Below are 13505 nucleotides of genomic sequence, written 5' to 3' on the forward strand. Positions count from 1 at the left end.
TTCTTAAATGAAAGCCATCATTTATAGCCTTACTAGTGAATAATTATAACAAAAACCAAATTCTTAGGAGTCACACTGACTAGCGATTTGAAATGGGAAGCCCATATTTGCTCTATTGTTAAACAGGCTAGTACATCTCAGTCTCTCCTTAAGCTATTTGCTAACTTGTCGTGCCCAAAAGCACATATCCTCTGCCTTTATATATCTTTTATCCATCAACAGCTTGAGTATGCTTGCCCGGTTTTGCATTTTGTCTTACGGTAGATCAGTCTGAAAGACTAGCAATTATCCAGTAGAGAGCCCTGAGAATTATTAAGGTTAGGGCAAAGTGCCTTATATTCTTCTCAAGGAATTCCACCCCTCTACCTTGGCAGCCCGACGTGTTACTCTTTGTACCAATTTCGGAAATAACCTGCGTTGCAACCCATACTTTCAATAAATACTCCCAGCCCATTATTGCCCACCAAAGCCCGTTTACCCCGATCAAAAGCACAAAAAAATCCCAGTTTTAAATCCTATTAATGCAAGAACTGATCACTACAGAAAGAGCTTTGTGCCAGCGTTTGTTGGAATCACGAACAAATGAAATTTGTAATGCATCACGTTAATGTGTCAGTTTGATTGTACTTATGTTTTTGCTTATGTCCCCATTTTTTTTTTTTTTTTTTTTTATTCATTGTACTCACTATATTTGACAAGCCTGTTTGATTGACAGGCCATTGCTGTAGGCAATGTTTTAATGTTTTACTTATGTGTTTATGTAAGCTAGCTGACTGAAGGCAACAAGTTCAGCAGTTTTATGTTGTGAGAGTTTGCTTGGTAATAAAGTACCTCTATTCAGGTTCACTTCTAAAAGTTGTGGGTAAATTGAGAGGGCCATGGGTAAAATTTTGCTCTTTTGCAAGATTTTCTTCTATTAAAGAGGGGAAACTATATCTTTTATGTGGATAATTTATGGGTTATCAGTGAAGCCTTAACTGGTCTATAGTTGGAGTTGGAGTGAAGCTTTAACTGGGCGATAGGATGGAGTGGATAATTTTCGGGGGGCGGACTATTTATTATAGGATAATTTTCGCATGTAGGAACTCTCAAACCAGAGTCACACTGGTAGGGTAGCCAGGGGGGATAAAGTGCAAGGAATGGGGGGAAGGTTTCCCGGTGATTCGGGAATAAGTCAAATTGGGAGTGTTCTTTATATGGGGTAATGAGAAGGCAAGATGATGATGGGAGAGGAAAGTACAGTGGAGGGTGTCTGAGAGGGGAGGGGATACCTGGGGTATACAGCTCTGCATCAGGTATGCAGGGGGATAAGGCTGAAAGTCGAATGGAACATGATCTAGGGGAGGAGGGAGTCGTGAATACTTTCAGTGCTGCCCTAAAAAAAGGTTGGGTGTAAAACCAACCCTCCAACACTGATGATGCATGAGCAAAATTAAACAACTAATTAATACAAGATAGAGCAGAACACAGGTCAATATGATCAAAAATACACTTATCAGACACACATATTCCAGAAATAAAAAGACGACAAATATGTAGAAACTTACATTGTTTGCAAAACTTAAAGAAACCACCATTAAAATGATTATAGATCACATTTTTTTTTCTGCTTCTTTTTAAATTTCTTTTTTTTATCCTTCTCTTTCCCAAATTTTTCAAAAATAATAACTATATCATCTTCTGGTAATGACTCCTCAATAACCTTGTTATTCCTTTCCTTTGTTCCATTAGACCTGATACTTTTTATAGCAAACCTGAAGTCACTAAACCATTCACGAACTCCAGAGCTTCATCGGCAGTCATTCTACAACTAGGTATTTGTATGCTCTCTTGAGATATCTTGCAGTTAATGCTGGAGTTACTGAGCTTTGACAGTTGATTCCCTAGCGTAATAATTGCTAGTGTGTAATTGCTTTGTTGTTTATCAAGTCCTCTTGTAACTTAATGATTTTTGATTTTATGGTCACTTGATTGTTTTGTAGAATTAAAAGTTCATCTTCCATAAGAAGGTGATGGGAGTTGATATCTTCACTTAGTTTTTTAATTTCCAGATCACGTTCATGGAGTATATCATTACCCTTTTTTGGTCATTAAGAAATATGTCAACTTGTTTTTTTTTTTGTTTTTTTTTACATCTTCCATGGCTACTTCATGGTCTAAATTCTTCTCAAGCAGTGAATTTTGTTGAACTCAGAGATTAGCAAGCTGTTAGATATATTTATTACAGTCAACACAAGGGGGGACTTGGGAAGCTTGATTTTTTTAAATGGATTTTGGGGTTGTTGATTTTATGACAGACTTGGGTGTACAGCATGGTTTAGAGCCAGGGGGCTCTAAACCACAATTTTTTTTAAAGTGGTTTTAAACATGGTTCAGGGTCCTCATTCAGATAATGGGGGACTGGCAGTTTAAACATAACAACTCATCATATTGTTTTCTCTCCTCAATAGAAATGGTTGCACACTTTGGATGAAACCACTGCTGACACAAACTGCACTGCAATGTTCCACTAGTGGCATGATGTCTGTACTCTGGGCATGTGAATAATCCAGATTATAAAGCTCGGAACTGGTCAGTGACTGAATTTGGGATTATAATAACTTTCAAAACATGTTACAAAATTTACCCAGGATAGATGTTTACAGGTTTAATGCCAGAAAGAGACTTGTCCCATAAGGACTCTAATCCCTCCTGTCTGCCAAGATCCCAGAAGCTGACTTTAACCCACAGGAAGATCTTTGGTGTGATCTTTGATGTATTCAATGGTTAATAGTCCCTCCCAAACTTAGTTAAAGCAGCTTCTAAATATGTCATCTTTCGAGCAATGTCAAGTCCAAGAGTCACTACATAGTATTTATGTTTTTGAAGCATATATTTGTAAAATCCATTCAAAAAATGGAACATTGATTAATTTTTGCAGTAATAAACATTGGCTTACTATAGTAAAATCAGCAAAATTGTTGATTATTGCTTTTTAGTTAGGAAAAAAACATAATTTCCACTTAATCACCATGTAAATGCAATCTTTTGAAATATTGGCAATCTAAGAAAAGATTTAGAATTTTTTCATCTGCAGATTTTGCCACCAATACAATTTCATCTACAAACAAAAGCAATGAAAAAGCCATATTCCTCAGTTTTACTGTTTAGGCCTATCCAAACAAAAAAAAACCTACTATACATTTAATAAATAAATAGAATACCCTACCACCCTAAATGACAGTAAGCTTGCCTTTACTATGTTACTATAGATAGGGTAAAGACACCAATGATTCAACAGTTTTTATATAAAAAAAAAACTTTCTCTACTCCAATAGGCTTAATTAAAAGACTTTTGGTTTGAAAAGGGCTTCAGTATTTAGGAAAACATCTAGGAATATAACTGATTAGAAGTTTGAAGTTTTATCATAAAAGGGTACAAAACTCCGATTTTCTGAAATTGGAGTATTTTCACCAACAAATTTGACAGAAAAAAGATATTACCTATTTTTGATGCAAGTCAAAACCCAATTCAACATGTGTCAAAATACTTGGGCAATACTTGTGGGTGGATCCTGGTACATTCAACATACCTATTCTTTTTTATTTCTTTGTTTCTCCTCAACTTTGTTTAATGTGTAAAAGCATAAAACATTATTCAGATAGTGGAAGCATAAAACTGACACAATTGTCTCAAGTACAGGAAGAAAACTGGATAATAATACAGAGTGTAATTGTGTGACCTAGGTCAAAGGTTGGCAAAGTGCAGCTCCAGAGCTGCATGTGACTCTTTGGTTCCTTAAATGTAGCTCTGGCACAAATATCCACAGAAGGCACGATAATATTTTCAAAAAAAAGACTTGGTAAGAAAAAAATTGCATCTTATTTTGATAAATTAAATTTCTTCTATAAATCAAGAACAGGTTTAATTTCTTGTTTAAGTTAAAGGATTTTAAGATCAAATCAGATATTCTGAAAAGAATTTCCTTCAAAAACCATTAAAGTTAAAACAATAAAAATTTGTTTGAATATAAACACGCAGCACATGGAAGATCTGAAATTGGTTTCAGCTTTACCAACAGCAGTTGACAAGTCTTGTTACATAAATTATGCAGTACAAGTTTAACTTTTTGTAAGATTTTTTTTTGCATTCAGATCCTAAAGAAGAACTGTTAGGATTTATTACCAGATTTACCACTCAACGGTCAGACACGTGAGAAGATATTACAAGTGCTGCAATTGAGTGTATGGATAAATATCATATTCTCTTGACAAAATTGCATTGATTACAACAAATAGGGCCAAAAGTATGATTGACATAAGAAAAAGGGTTTGTTGTTATTTGAAAGAAAATATTAATCACAAGATACTTGTTTACCATTGTGTCATCCATCAAGAAACGCTTTGTGTGCCAACATTCACAGAAGAAATTTATAAACTTATGGAATTAGTGATTAGAATCATCAACTCCATTTTAGCTAAAGGTAGTAATCATTGCTAATTCAAAGATTTTTCATTTGAAATGGAGAGTGAGTATGCTGATCTTCTACTTCATAACCAAGTACATTGGTTATCAAGAGGGAATGTTTCAAAAAATGTTGTGTCCCTTTTCCAAAAATGAATGCATTTCTCCTTGAGAATGGCATTCAATATCCAGAGCTAACTGACAATCAGTGGCTCCAAAACTTTTATGTCATAGTAGATGTTATGTCTCATCTGAATCAGCTTCATTGTGAACTACAAGGGAAATGATTTGTTTATGTTAGAAGAAGCAATAACATTTGAAAAAAATATCCATTTTTGGTAAGGATATTGAGAGAGAAACATTGTTCTCCTTTTTCTGAGCCTGTTGAAGCATTGCCAAGAAAATAATTCATCTATAGATAAATACCATAGTAAAACAATAATTTCAAATATAAAAAAAGCATTTCTCAGCAGGTTTCAGGAATCCAAAAACAGCAAAGCTGCTTAGCATTTGTCAAAAATCCTCTTATTGCTATGATAACCGAACTGAATTTATTTTCTTTTTGAAATTGACATTGGTAACTTCGAAATACAGTTGCTGGATTTAAAAAAAAAAAAAAAAAAAAAAAAAAAAAAAAAAAAAAAAAAAGATATGGCACTCTAAATTCTTTGTATTGAATTGGGAATAGTGGAAAAGAAAAAAAATGATGAGTTCTTAGTTCAAAATACAAGTGGTCTCCTTTGAATAATCATGAGAAGGAAGACATGAGCAGTTTCAATGCTTGGAACATTATTCTTGACTCTTATAAATAGGAATTTCATGCTAAGTAGAGGGGTTGAGAGAAAACATTTTGGATTTTACAACTTGGATTTTGCTGTCTGTCAAAATTGCATTAAGATTACTACAAGGATTCTCAACAGAAAGAAATCCCATGATAGAACCCAATATCTACATTTGAATTTAGCTGAAGGAACATTTTTGATTGGTCTTGTATTCTACCATATCAGACAAGAATTTTTGACACTTTGGAACATACATTTGTCAATATAATATTCACTGCTATTTCAATTTAGTTTTATCAATCTTTTCTTATCTGGGTGTATTTGAAATAGTGTCCACATTTTGCATAGTCAAAATATAACAATGGCTTCAAGAGATGGCACTCCCAGTCATGACTAAGCAGAGTTATCCTGTTTTGTAGGAAAATTTTTACAGTGGTTCCAAAATTGCTCTGTTGAATCATTGGTACCTCTACCCTAATCATGAATATTATTTCCATGTAAATTAACAGTTTTCAATGTAATCTACCTATGCTGAAAGTGAATATACCACATTATGTCTTTTCTTATGTTATTTAACAGTTCAATAATCATTTCTGGGGGAAATTCCATTCCAAGCTCTTAACAAGGCCCCAAGGTAGACCAGACCCAGAAACCACAAGATAAAAAACATTTCTAAGAAAGACTGCCACTTGCAGCTGATTCAGGAATTGCAATTATTATTTTCCTTAGTCTAATAGTAAAATGTTATTTTAAAGACAAGGAACTTTTAAAGAGCCTAAAATCTCTTGAATAAGACAAGCAAAGCTGACAGCATTTTTGAGGAGTCAAGGTCTTGTTAATAATTCCTGTAAATTTGTTTTCAAAATAACATTTTACTATTAAGAAAATAATAATTACCCTTGCTGAATCAACTACAAGTGGCAAATTTTTCTCACTAGCTAGTTTCTTTTTAAACATGGGCTATCTTTAAACTTTTGGTTACTATGGGCTGTTTTGAGCCATTTTAAGGCTCATACTATCTTTGATGTATTCAATGGTTAATAGTCCCTCCCAAACTTAGTTAAAGCAGCTTCTAAATATGTCATCTTTCGAGCAATGTCAAGTCCAAGAGTCACTACATAGTATTTATGTTTTTGAAGCATATATTTGTAAAATCCATTCAAAAAATGGAACATTGATTAATTTTTGCAGAAATAAACATTGGCTTATTATAGTAAAATCAGCAAAATTGTTGATTATTGCTTTTTAGTTAGGAAAAAAACATAATTTCCACTTAATCACCATGTAAATGCAATCTTTTGAAATATTGGCAATCTAAGAAAAGATTAAGAATTTTTTTCATCTGCAGATTTTGCCACCAATACAATTTCATCTACAAACAAAAGCAATGAAAAAGCCATATTCCTCAGTTTTACTGTTTAGGCCTATCCAAACAAAAAAAAAACCTACTATACATTTAATAAATAAATAGAATACCCTACCACCCTAAATGACAGTAAGCTTGCCTTTACTATGTTACTATAGATAGGGTAAAGGCACCAATGATTCAACAGTTTTTATATAAAAAAAAAAACTTTCTCTACTCCAATAGGCTTAATTAAAAGACTTTTGGTTTGAGAAGGGTTTCAGTATTTAGGAAAACATCTAGGAATATAACTGATCAGAAGTTTGAAGTTTTATCATAAAAGGGTACAAAACTCTGATTTTCTGAAATTGGAGCATTTTCACCAACAAATTTGACAGAAAAAAGATATTACCTATTTTTGATGCAAGTCAAAACCCAATTCAACATGTGTCAAAATACTTGGGCAATACTTGTGGGTGGATCCTGGTACATTCAACATACCTATTCTTTTTTATTTCTTTGTTTCTCCTCAACTTTGTTTAATGTGTAAAAGCATAAAACATTATTCAGATAGTGGAAGCAAAAAACTGACACAATTGTCTCAAGTACAGGAAGAAAACTGGATAATAATACAGAGTGTAATTGTGTGACCTAGGTCAAAGGTTGGCAAAGTGCAGCTCCAGAGCTGCATGTGACTCTTTGGTTCCTTAAATGCAGCTCTAGCACAAATATCCACAGAAGGCACGATAATATTTTCAAAAAAAAAAGACTTGGTAAGAAAAAAATTGCATCTTATTTTGATAAATTAAATTTCTTCTATAAATCAAGAACAGGTTTAATTTCTTGTTTAAGTTAAAGGATTTTAAGATCAAATCAGATATTCTGAAAAGAATTTCCTTCAAAAACCATTAAAGTTAAAACAATAAAAATTTGGTTGAATATAAACACGCAGCACATGGAAGATCTGAAATTGGTTTCAGCTTTACCAACAGCAGTTGACAAGTCTTGTTACATAAATTATGCAGTACAAGTTTAACTTTTTGTAAGATTTTTTTTTGCATTCAGATCTTAAAGAAGAACTGTTAGGATTTATTACCAGATTTACCACTCAACGGTCAGACACGTGAGAAGATATTACAAGTGCTGTAATTGAGTGTATGGATAAATATCATATTCTCTTGACAAAATTGCATTGATTACAACAAATAGGGCCAAAAGTATGATTGACATAAGAAAAAGGGTTTGTTGTTATTTGAAAGAAAATATTAATCACAAGATACTTGTTTACCATTGTGTCATCCATCAAGAAACGCTTTGTGTGCCAACATTCACAGAAGAAATTTATAAACTTATGGAATTAGTGATTAGAATCATCAACTCCATTTTAGCTAAAGGTAGTAATCATTGCTAATTCAAAGATTTTTCATTTGAAATGGAGAGTGAGTATGCTGATCTTCTACTTCATAACCAAGTACATTGGTTATCAAGAGGGAATGTTTCAAAAAATGTTGTGTCCCTTTTCCAAAAATGAATGCATTTCTCCTTGAGAATGGCATTCAATATCCAGAGCTAACTGACAATCAGTGGCTCCAAAACTTTTATGTCATAGTAGATGTTATGTCTCATCTGAATCAGCTTCATTGTGAACTACAAGGGAAATGATTTGTTTATGTTAGAAGAAGCAATAACATTTGAAAAAAATATCCATTTTTGGTAAGGATATTGAGAGAGAAACATTGTTCTCCTTTTTCTGAGCCTGTTGAAGCATTGCCAAGAAAATAATTCATCTATAGATAAATACCATAGTAAAACAATAATTTCAAATATAAAAAAAGCATTTCTCAGCAGGTTTCAGGAATCCAAAAACAGCAAAGCTGCTTAGCATTTGTCAAAAATCCTCTTATTGCTATGATAACCGAACTGATATTTTTTTTTTTTTTTGAAATTGACATTGGTAACTTCGAAATACAGTTGCTGGATTTAAAAAAAAAAGAAAAAAAAAAGAGAGATATGGCACTCTAAATCTTTGTATTGAATTGGGAATAGTGGAAAAGAAAAAAAAATGATGAGTTCTTAGTTCAAAATACAAGTGGTCTCCTTTGAATAGTCATGAGAAGGAAGACATGAGCAGTTTCAATGCTTGGAACATTATTCTTGACTCTTATAAATAGGAATTTCATGCTAAGTAGAGGGGTTGAGAGAAAACATTTTGTATTTTACAACTTGGATTTATTTGAAAGAAAACATATACAAAATTTACTAATAGAGGGTATATTTCTAAATTATTTAGGAATACATTGGTTAGGATATTGTATACAACTAAGTCAAATGCTTAAAAATATGAACATGAAGCTAAGTGACAGTTCCTTAGATGATGGAAAAATCTAGCACCTGAATAAAACTACAATAAAAAAAATTTATGTTTTTTCATCTGAATTATTATTAGAAATAATATCCATCAAAATCCCTCATTGTTGAGAAAGCACCTGTAAATATGACAACTATGTTCTTATCTGATGACCCTTGAATTTCAAAACCAATTGTTTTTCATCTGTTTTACATATTCAGCAAAGTATCAATAGTCACCTATATTTCAACAGGGCATGTTGCTGTCTGTCAAAATTGCATTAAGATTACTACAAGGATTCACAACAGAAAGAAATCCCATGATAGAACCCAATATCTACATTCGAATTTAGCTGAAGGAACATTTTTGATTGGTCTGGTATTCTACCATATCAGACAAGAATTTTTGACACTTTGGAACATACATTTGTCAATATAATATTCACTGCTATTTCAGTTTAGTTTTATCAATCTTTTCTTATCTGGATGTATTTGAAATAGTGTCCACATTTTGCATAGTCAAAATATAACAATGGCTTCAAGAGATGGCACTCCCAGTCATGACTAAGCAGAGTTATCCTGTTTTGTAGGAAAATTTTGACAGTGGTTCCAAAATTGCTCTGTTGAATCATTGGTGCCTCTACCCTAATCATGAATATTATTTCCATGTAAATTAACAGTTTTCAATGTAATCTACCTTTGCTGAAAGTGAATATACCACATTATGCCTTTTCTTGTTATTTAACAGTTCAATAATCATTTCTGGGGGAAATTCCATTCCAAGCTCTTAACAAGGCCCCAAGGTAAACCAGACCCAGTAACCACAAGATAAAAAACATTTCTAAGAAAGACTGCCACTTGCAGCTGATTCAGGAATGGCAATTATTATTTTCCTTAGTCTAATAGTAAAATGTTATTTTAAAGACAAGGAACTTTTAAAGAGCCTAAAATCTCTTGAATAAGACAAGCAAAGCTGACATCATTTTTGAGGAGTCAAGGTCTTGTTAATAATTCCTGTAAATTTGTTCTCAAAATAACATTTTACTATTAAGAAAATAATAATTACCCTTGCTGAATCAACTACAAGTGGCAAATTTTTCTCACTAGCTAGTTTCTTTTTAAACATAGGCTATCTTTAAACTTTTGGTTACTATGGGCTGTTTTGAGCCATTTTAAGGCTCATACTATAATTTACCCCAGAAGTGATTACTAAATTATGAAAGAGAATAAAAAAAAGAACATCAAATGACATATTCACCTTCATCCTAGCTAAATTATTTAGTAGATTCCAAATTTACCTACACCCTACATGGATCTAACTATTTTAGCATGCAATTTTAATTTTAATCAAAACAAGTATCCTAGCATAGCATTAGGGATCTGTAAACTACCTTAACTCCTTTGGATGAATCTAGAAATCCTAGAGTATGAGGCAAACTTATCATGGTTTATATTATTACCTTACTAATGAAATGAATATACCAATTGATGCCTTTTTTTTATGCTCTTCACAAATATGATAATTGCTTCTATTGCAAATTCAAATTTAGGCTGTTTTTTACCTAACCCAACCTAACCTAAATATTAATAATTTTGGCACTGAGAAAATGTAGTATTATTTTGTCAAAAACAACCAAGAATATAGCACTGAGAAAATATGGTATTATTTTGTTGAAAACAACCAATAACTGATACTTTAATTGAAAATTTGCCATTTTTAAGAGCTCAAAAAGTGCTTAAATTTGAATCTGGGATAGAAGCAATTATTATATTTGTAAAAAGCATAAAAAAGGCACCAAGTGGTATGTTCACTTTATTGGTAAGTCAGTAATATGAACTGTGATACATTTACCAAGTACCCTATGATACCCAGTAGCCTGGTTGGCTAGCTAATCAAATCTTAACAGCTAAACCATTGTAAATCTCTATCATATCACCTAGAAAGTAGGTGATGTTTCAAATCTTGAATTGAAATGGTAGTCAATTTATTTCTTAAATTGAAACAGTAGAAAAATTTTTTATATTTGAAGATATTTCAGTTGCCTGATAGATAAGGCTTGAATCTGTATAAATAAGGATTTTTTAATATATTACTCCTGAACAGCTTATTTATAAACTAGTGATATGTTTTTAGCCACTTTTCAATAGCTTAACTAGTGTTGATAATGGTAAAATTCTAGTTTATTGACTTTTGGCTATCTTGGAAAGGAGTTAAATTAGGAAAATGAAACTTTCAGGGATGGGTCTAAAGGCTAAAGTATGTCTCAGGAAGGTATTTTGAAATACCTACCTCTACTCCCTCTCCCTATAGAGGGTCCTGACCTTTGATGAGCTTTAAAATATGTGTGTTTTGAAAGTAAAACCTTGCAAAATAGATCTTCTGCTTGAATGAAGTACAACAAAATTGTTTTCAGCTTCACAACTTTGCTCAGTCCCAATTTATAAGGTTTTAAAGAGGTGCAAATTCATTTCCTAAATTTTGGAAAAAAAAACATGGATATGGCTCAGAATTCTACTTTAATATCAGAAATTGCATTTTCAGAACTAAAGTTAAAGAAAAAGCACCTGGTAAATGAAAATTAAGGTAAAATGTTGTTTTGTCAATAGGTATACCTAAACCTGTCATGTAGGTGGATTTCAGGGCCCTCAAGAGGGAGAAGGAGTGGAGGTGGGTACTTCAAAATACCTTCCCAGGACATACTTTAGCCTGTAGACCCATCCCTGAAAGTTTCATTTTCCTAACCTAACCCCTTTCTGAGATAGCCAAAAGTCAATAAACAAGAATTTTACCTTGATAACTTCTTTTTATGGCTACAGAAATGAATTAGGCTACCTTTGGGGCCCCTTTAAGGGCTCAAAACTTTCTTAGCCCCAGAAGCAGTTATTGAATTATGAAAGAAAATAAAAAAGGCATCAAATGACGTTTTCACTTTTACCTTAACTAAATTATATCACCTACAGCAAATTTACCAAGGTTTTAAAGGTAATCAAAGATCAGGGCCCTCTAGAGTGAGAAGTGGAGGTAGATATTTCAATATACCTTCCCAGGCCATACTTTAGTCGGTAAACCCATCCTTGAAAGAATCAATTTTCTAATCTAACCCCTTTCCAAGATAGCAATAGCCCAAGTGGCTAAACTAGAATTTTACTGATGAATTTTTAAATAATCATTCTGTTATAAAGCAGCATGAGTAAAGTCTTACATATGACTCTTTGGATCTGATCCTCATATATATGTAATGCACTAAAATGTCATACAGTAGATATTAGGCTATACTGCCTCACTAATTTAGGAATTTAGGCTGCCAGAGAAATTTGACTGACTAAACGACAGAGTTGCCGGTTTTTAAAAACGATCTTGGGTGCGTTTGTTTACTTGTCCGATTACTAATCTGATTAATCCAAGCGTTTTTTGAGACACATATGACGTCATAGATTAGTCGGATTAACCCCACAAACGCTCAGGATTACTTGTCCGTGGGCTGGCACTTTATAACCCCCAAATAAAAAGATTATTTGAGGATTGTGACGTCAATGCTATATATTTTTTTAAATGGATAAACATGTGAAATCGTTAAGTCTAGAGAAAAGACAAGGAAACTTTAAATAATAGAAATAATCTTAGCTTTTCAGTAACCTGTAAGTAATATTATGCATATTCCCTAGTATCTAAAGGGTTTTTGGTGTTCTAGGCCTGTCTTGAATAGGCTAAGCTTCATAAGGAGTCAGAAGAAAAGTTTTTTTGTTATTAAAAAGGTTGATTCTTAGGGAGGCAGCTATCACATTGGTGAGTTAGTCAAATGTTATATCAAACAGGCCTAGTTTCTAAACCATCCTATAATTATTAGTTGGAAAAAATTTAGAATGATTAGGCCAATACCTATAGCCTTTTATATAGTCTATATTTGTTGAGATTGCTATTTAAACTCGATTTTTAAGATACAGTAGGGGTAAAATTTTACTTTAGCTACTTTTGGCTATCTTTGAAAGAGGTTAGGCTAGGAAAATGAAACTTTCAGGGATGTGTCTACAGGCTAAAGTATGTCCCAGGAAGGTATTTTGAAGTACCTACTTCTACTTCTTTTCCCTCTAAAGGGTCCTGAAATTTTTGGGTGCCTTATTGTTTGGTTATCAGTTTCTTTTTCTCTGGCCTTAGTTCTTAATTATTCTGGCCTTAGACAACTCCTGTTGATTGAGCAGAACTTTAAGCCATAACACTGTTTTTTTCTAATTCTAGAAATAATCTTTTATGCCACCTCATTATAGGTTAAATATATGGCTTATATTATTTATTCTCCATGAATTTTTGTTTTATTTGATTTCATTGATGTCAGTTGCTTTCTGTTAAAAATACATTTATTTTTTTACATCAAGCTTCTTCTTTCGTGAAAAAATTTGAACTGTTTTTCTTTTTATATATTGTATAAAATGTAAAGGAATACCTGGCCCTTCATTTCACAGATTCAACTGAAAGTATTTGAGGCATCTTACATCAAAATTCATTTGACACATTTTAATGTTTTTTTTTTTAGATGACATAGGACACCATTAAAGTTTTGCATTTGCTTTGCTAAAAATTGTCTTAAAA

The 13505-nt window shown here is 32.5% G+C and overlaps 1 protein-coding gene across 8 annotated transcripts in view; it reads right to left on the reverse strand.

The window, feature by feature from the left end:
* The window catches only part of LOC136031768 (zinc finger and SCAN domain-containing protein 2-like), a 63313-nt gene extending 51032 nt beyond the window's left edge, over positions 1 to 12281 (reverse strand). For 4 of the 8 annotated variants that reach the window (XR_010618576.1, XM_065711520.1, XM_065711517.1 and 1 more), the window contains exon 1: positions 12121 to 12271. Coding sequence is in view for 3 of the 8 variants with exons in the window: in XM_065711520.1 (XP_065567592.1) it covers positions 12121 to 12147 (27 nt within the window). In the remaining 5 variants the exon portion in view is untranslated. Of the gene's footprint in view, positions 1 to 12120 lie in introns of all 8 variants that reach the window. The other 4 variants (XR_010618577.1, XM_065711519.1, XM_065711515.1 and 1 more) reach the window with 4 other exon arrangements.
* Between the last annotated feature and the right edge of the window lie 1224 nt (positions 12282 to 13505).

Source organism: Artemia franciscana, chromosome 10 (assembly GCF_032884065.1).
Source record: "Artemia franciscana chromosome 10, ASM3288406v1, whole genome shotgun sequence".
NCBI classification, from domain to species: Eukaryota; Metazoa; Arthropoda; class Branchiopoda; order Anostraca; family Artemiidae; genus Artemia; species Artemia franciscana.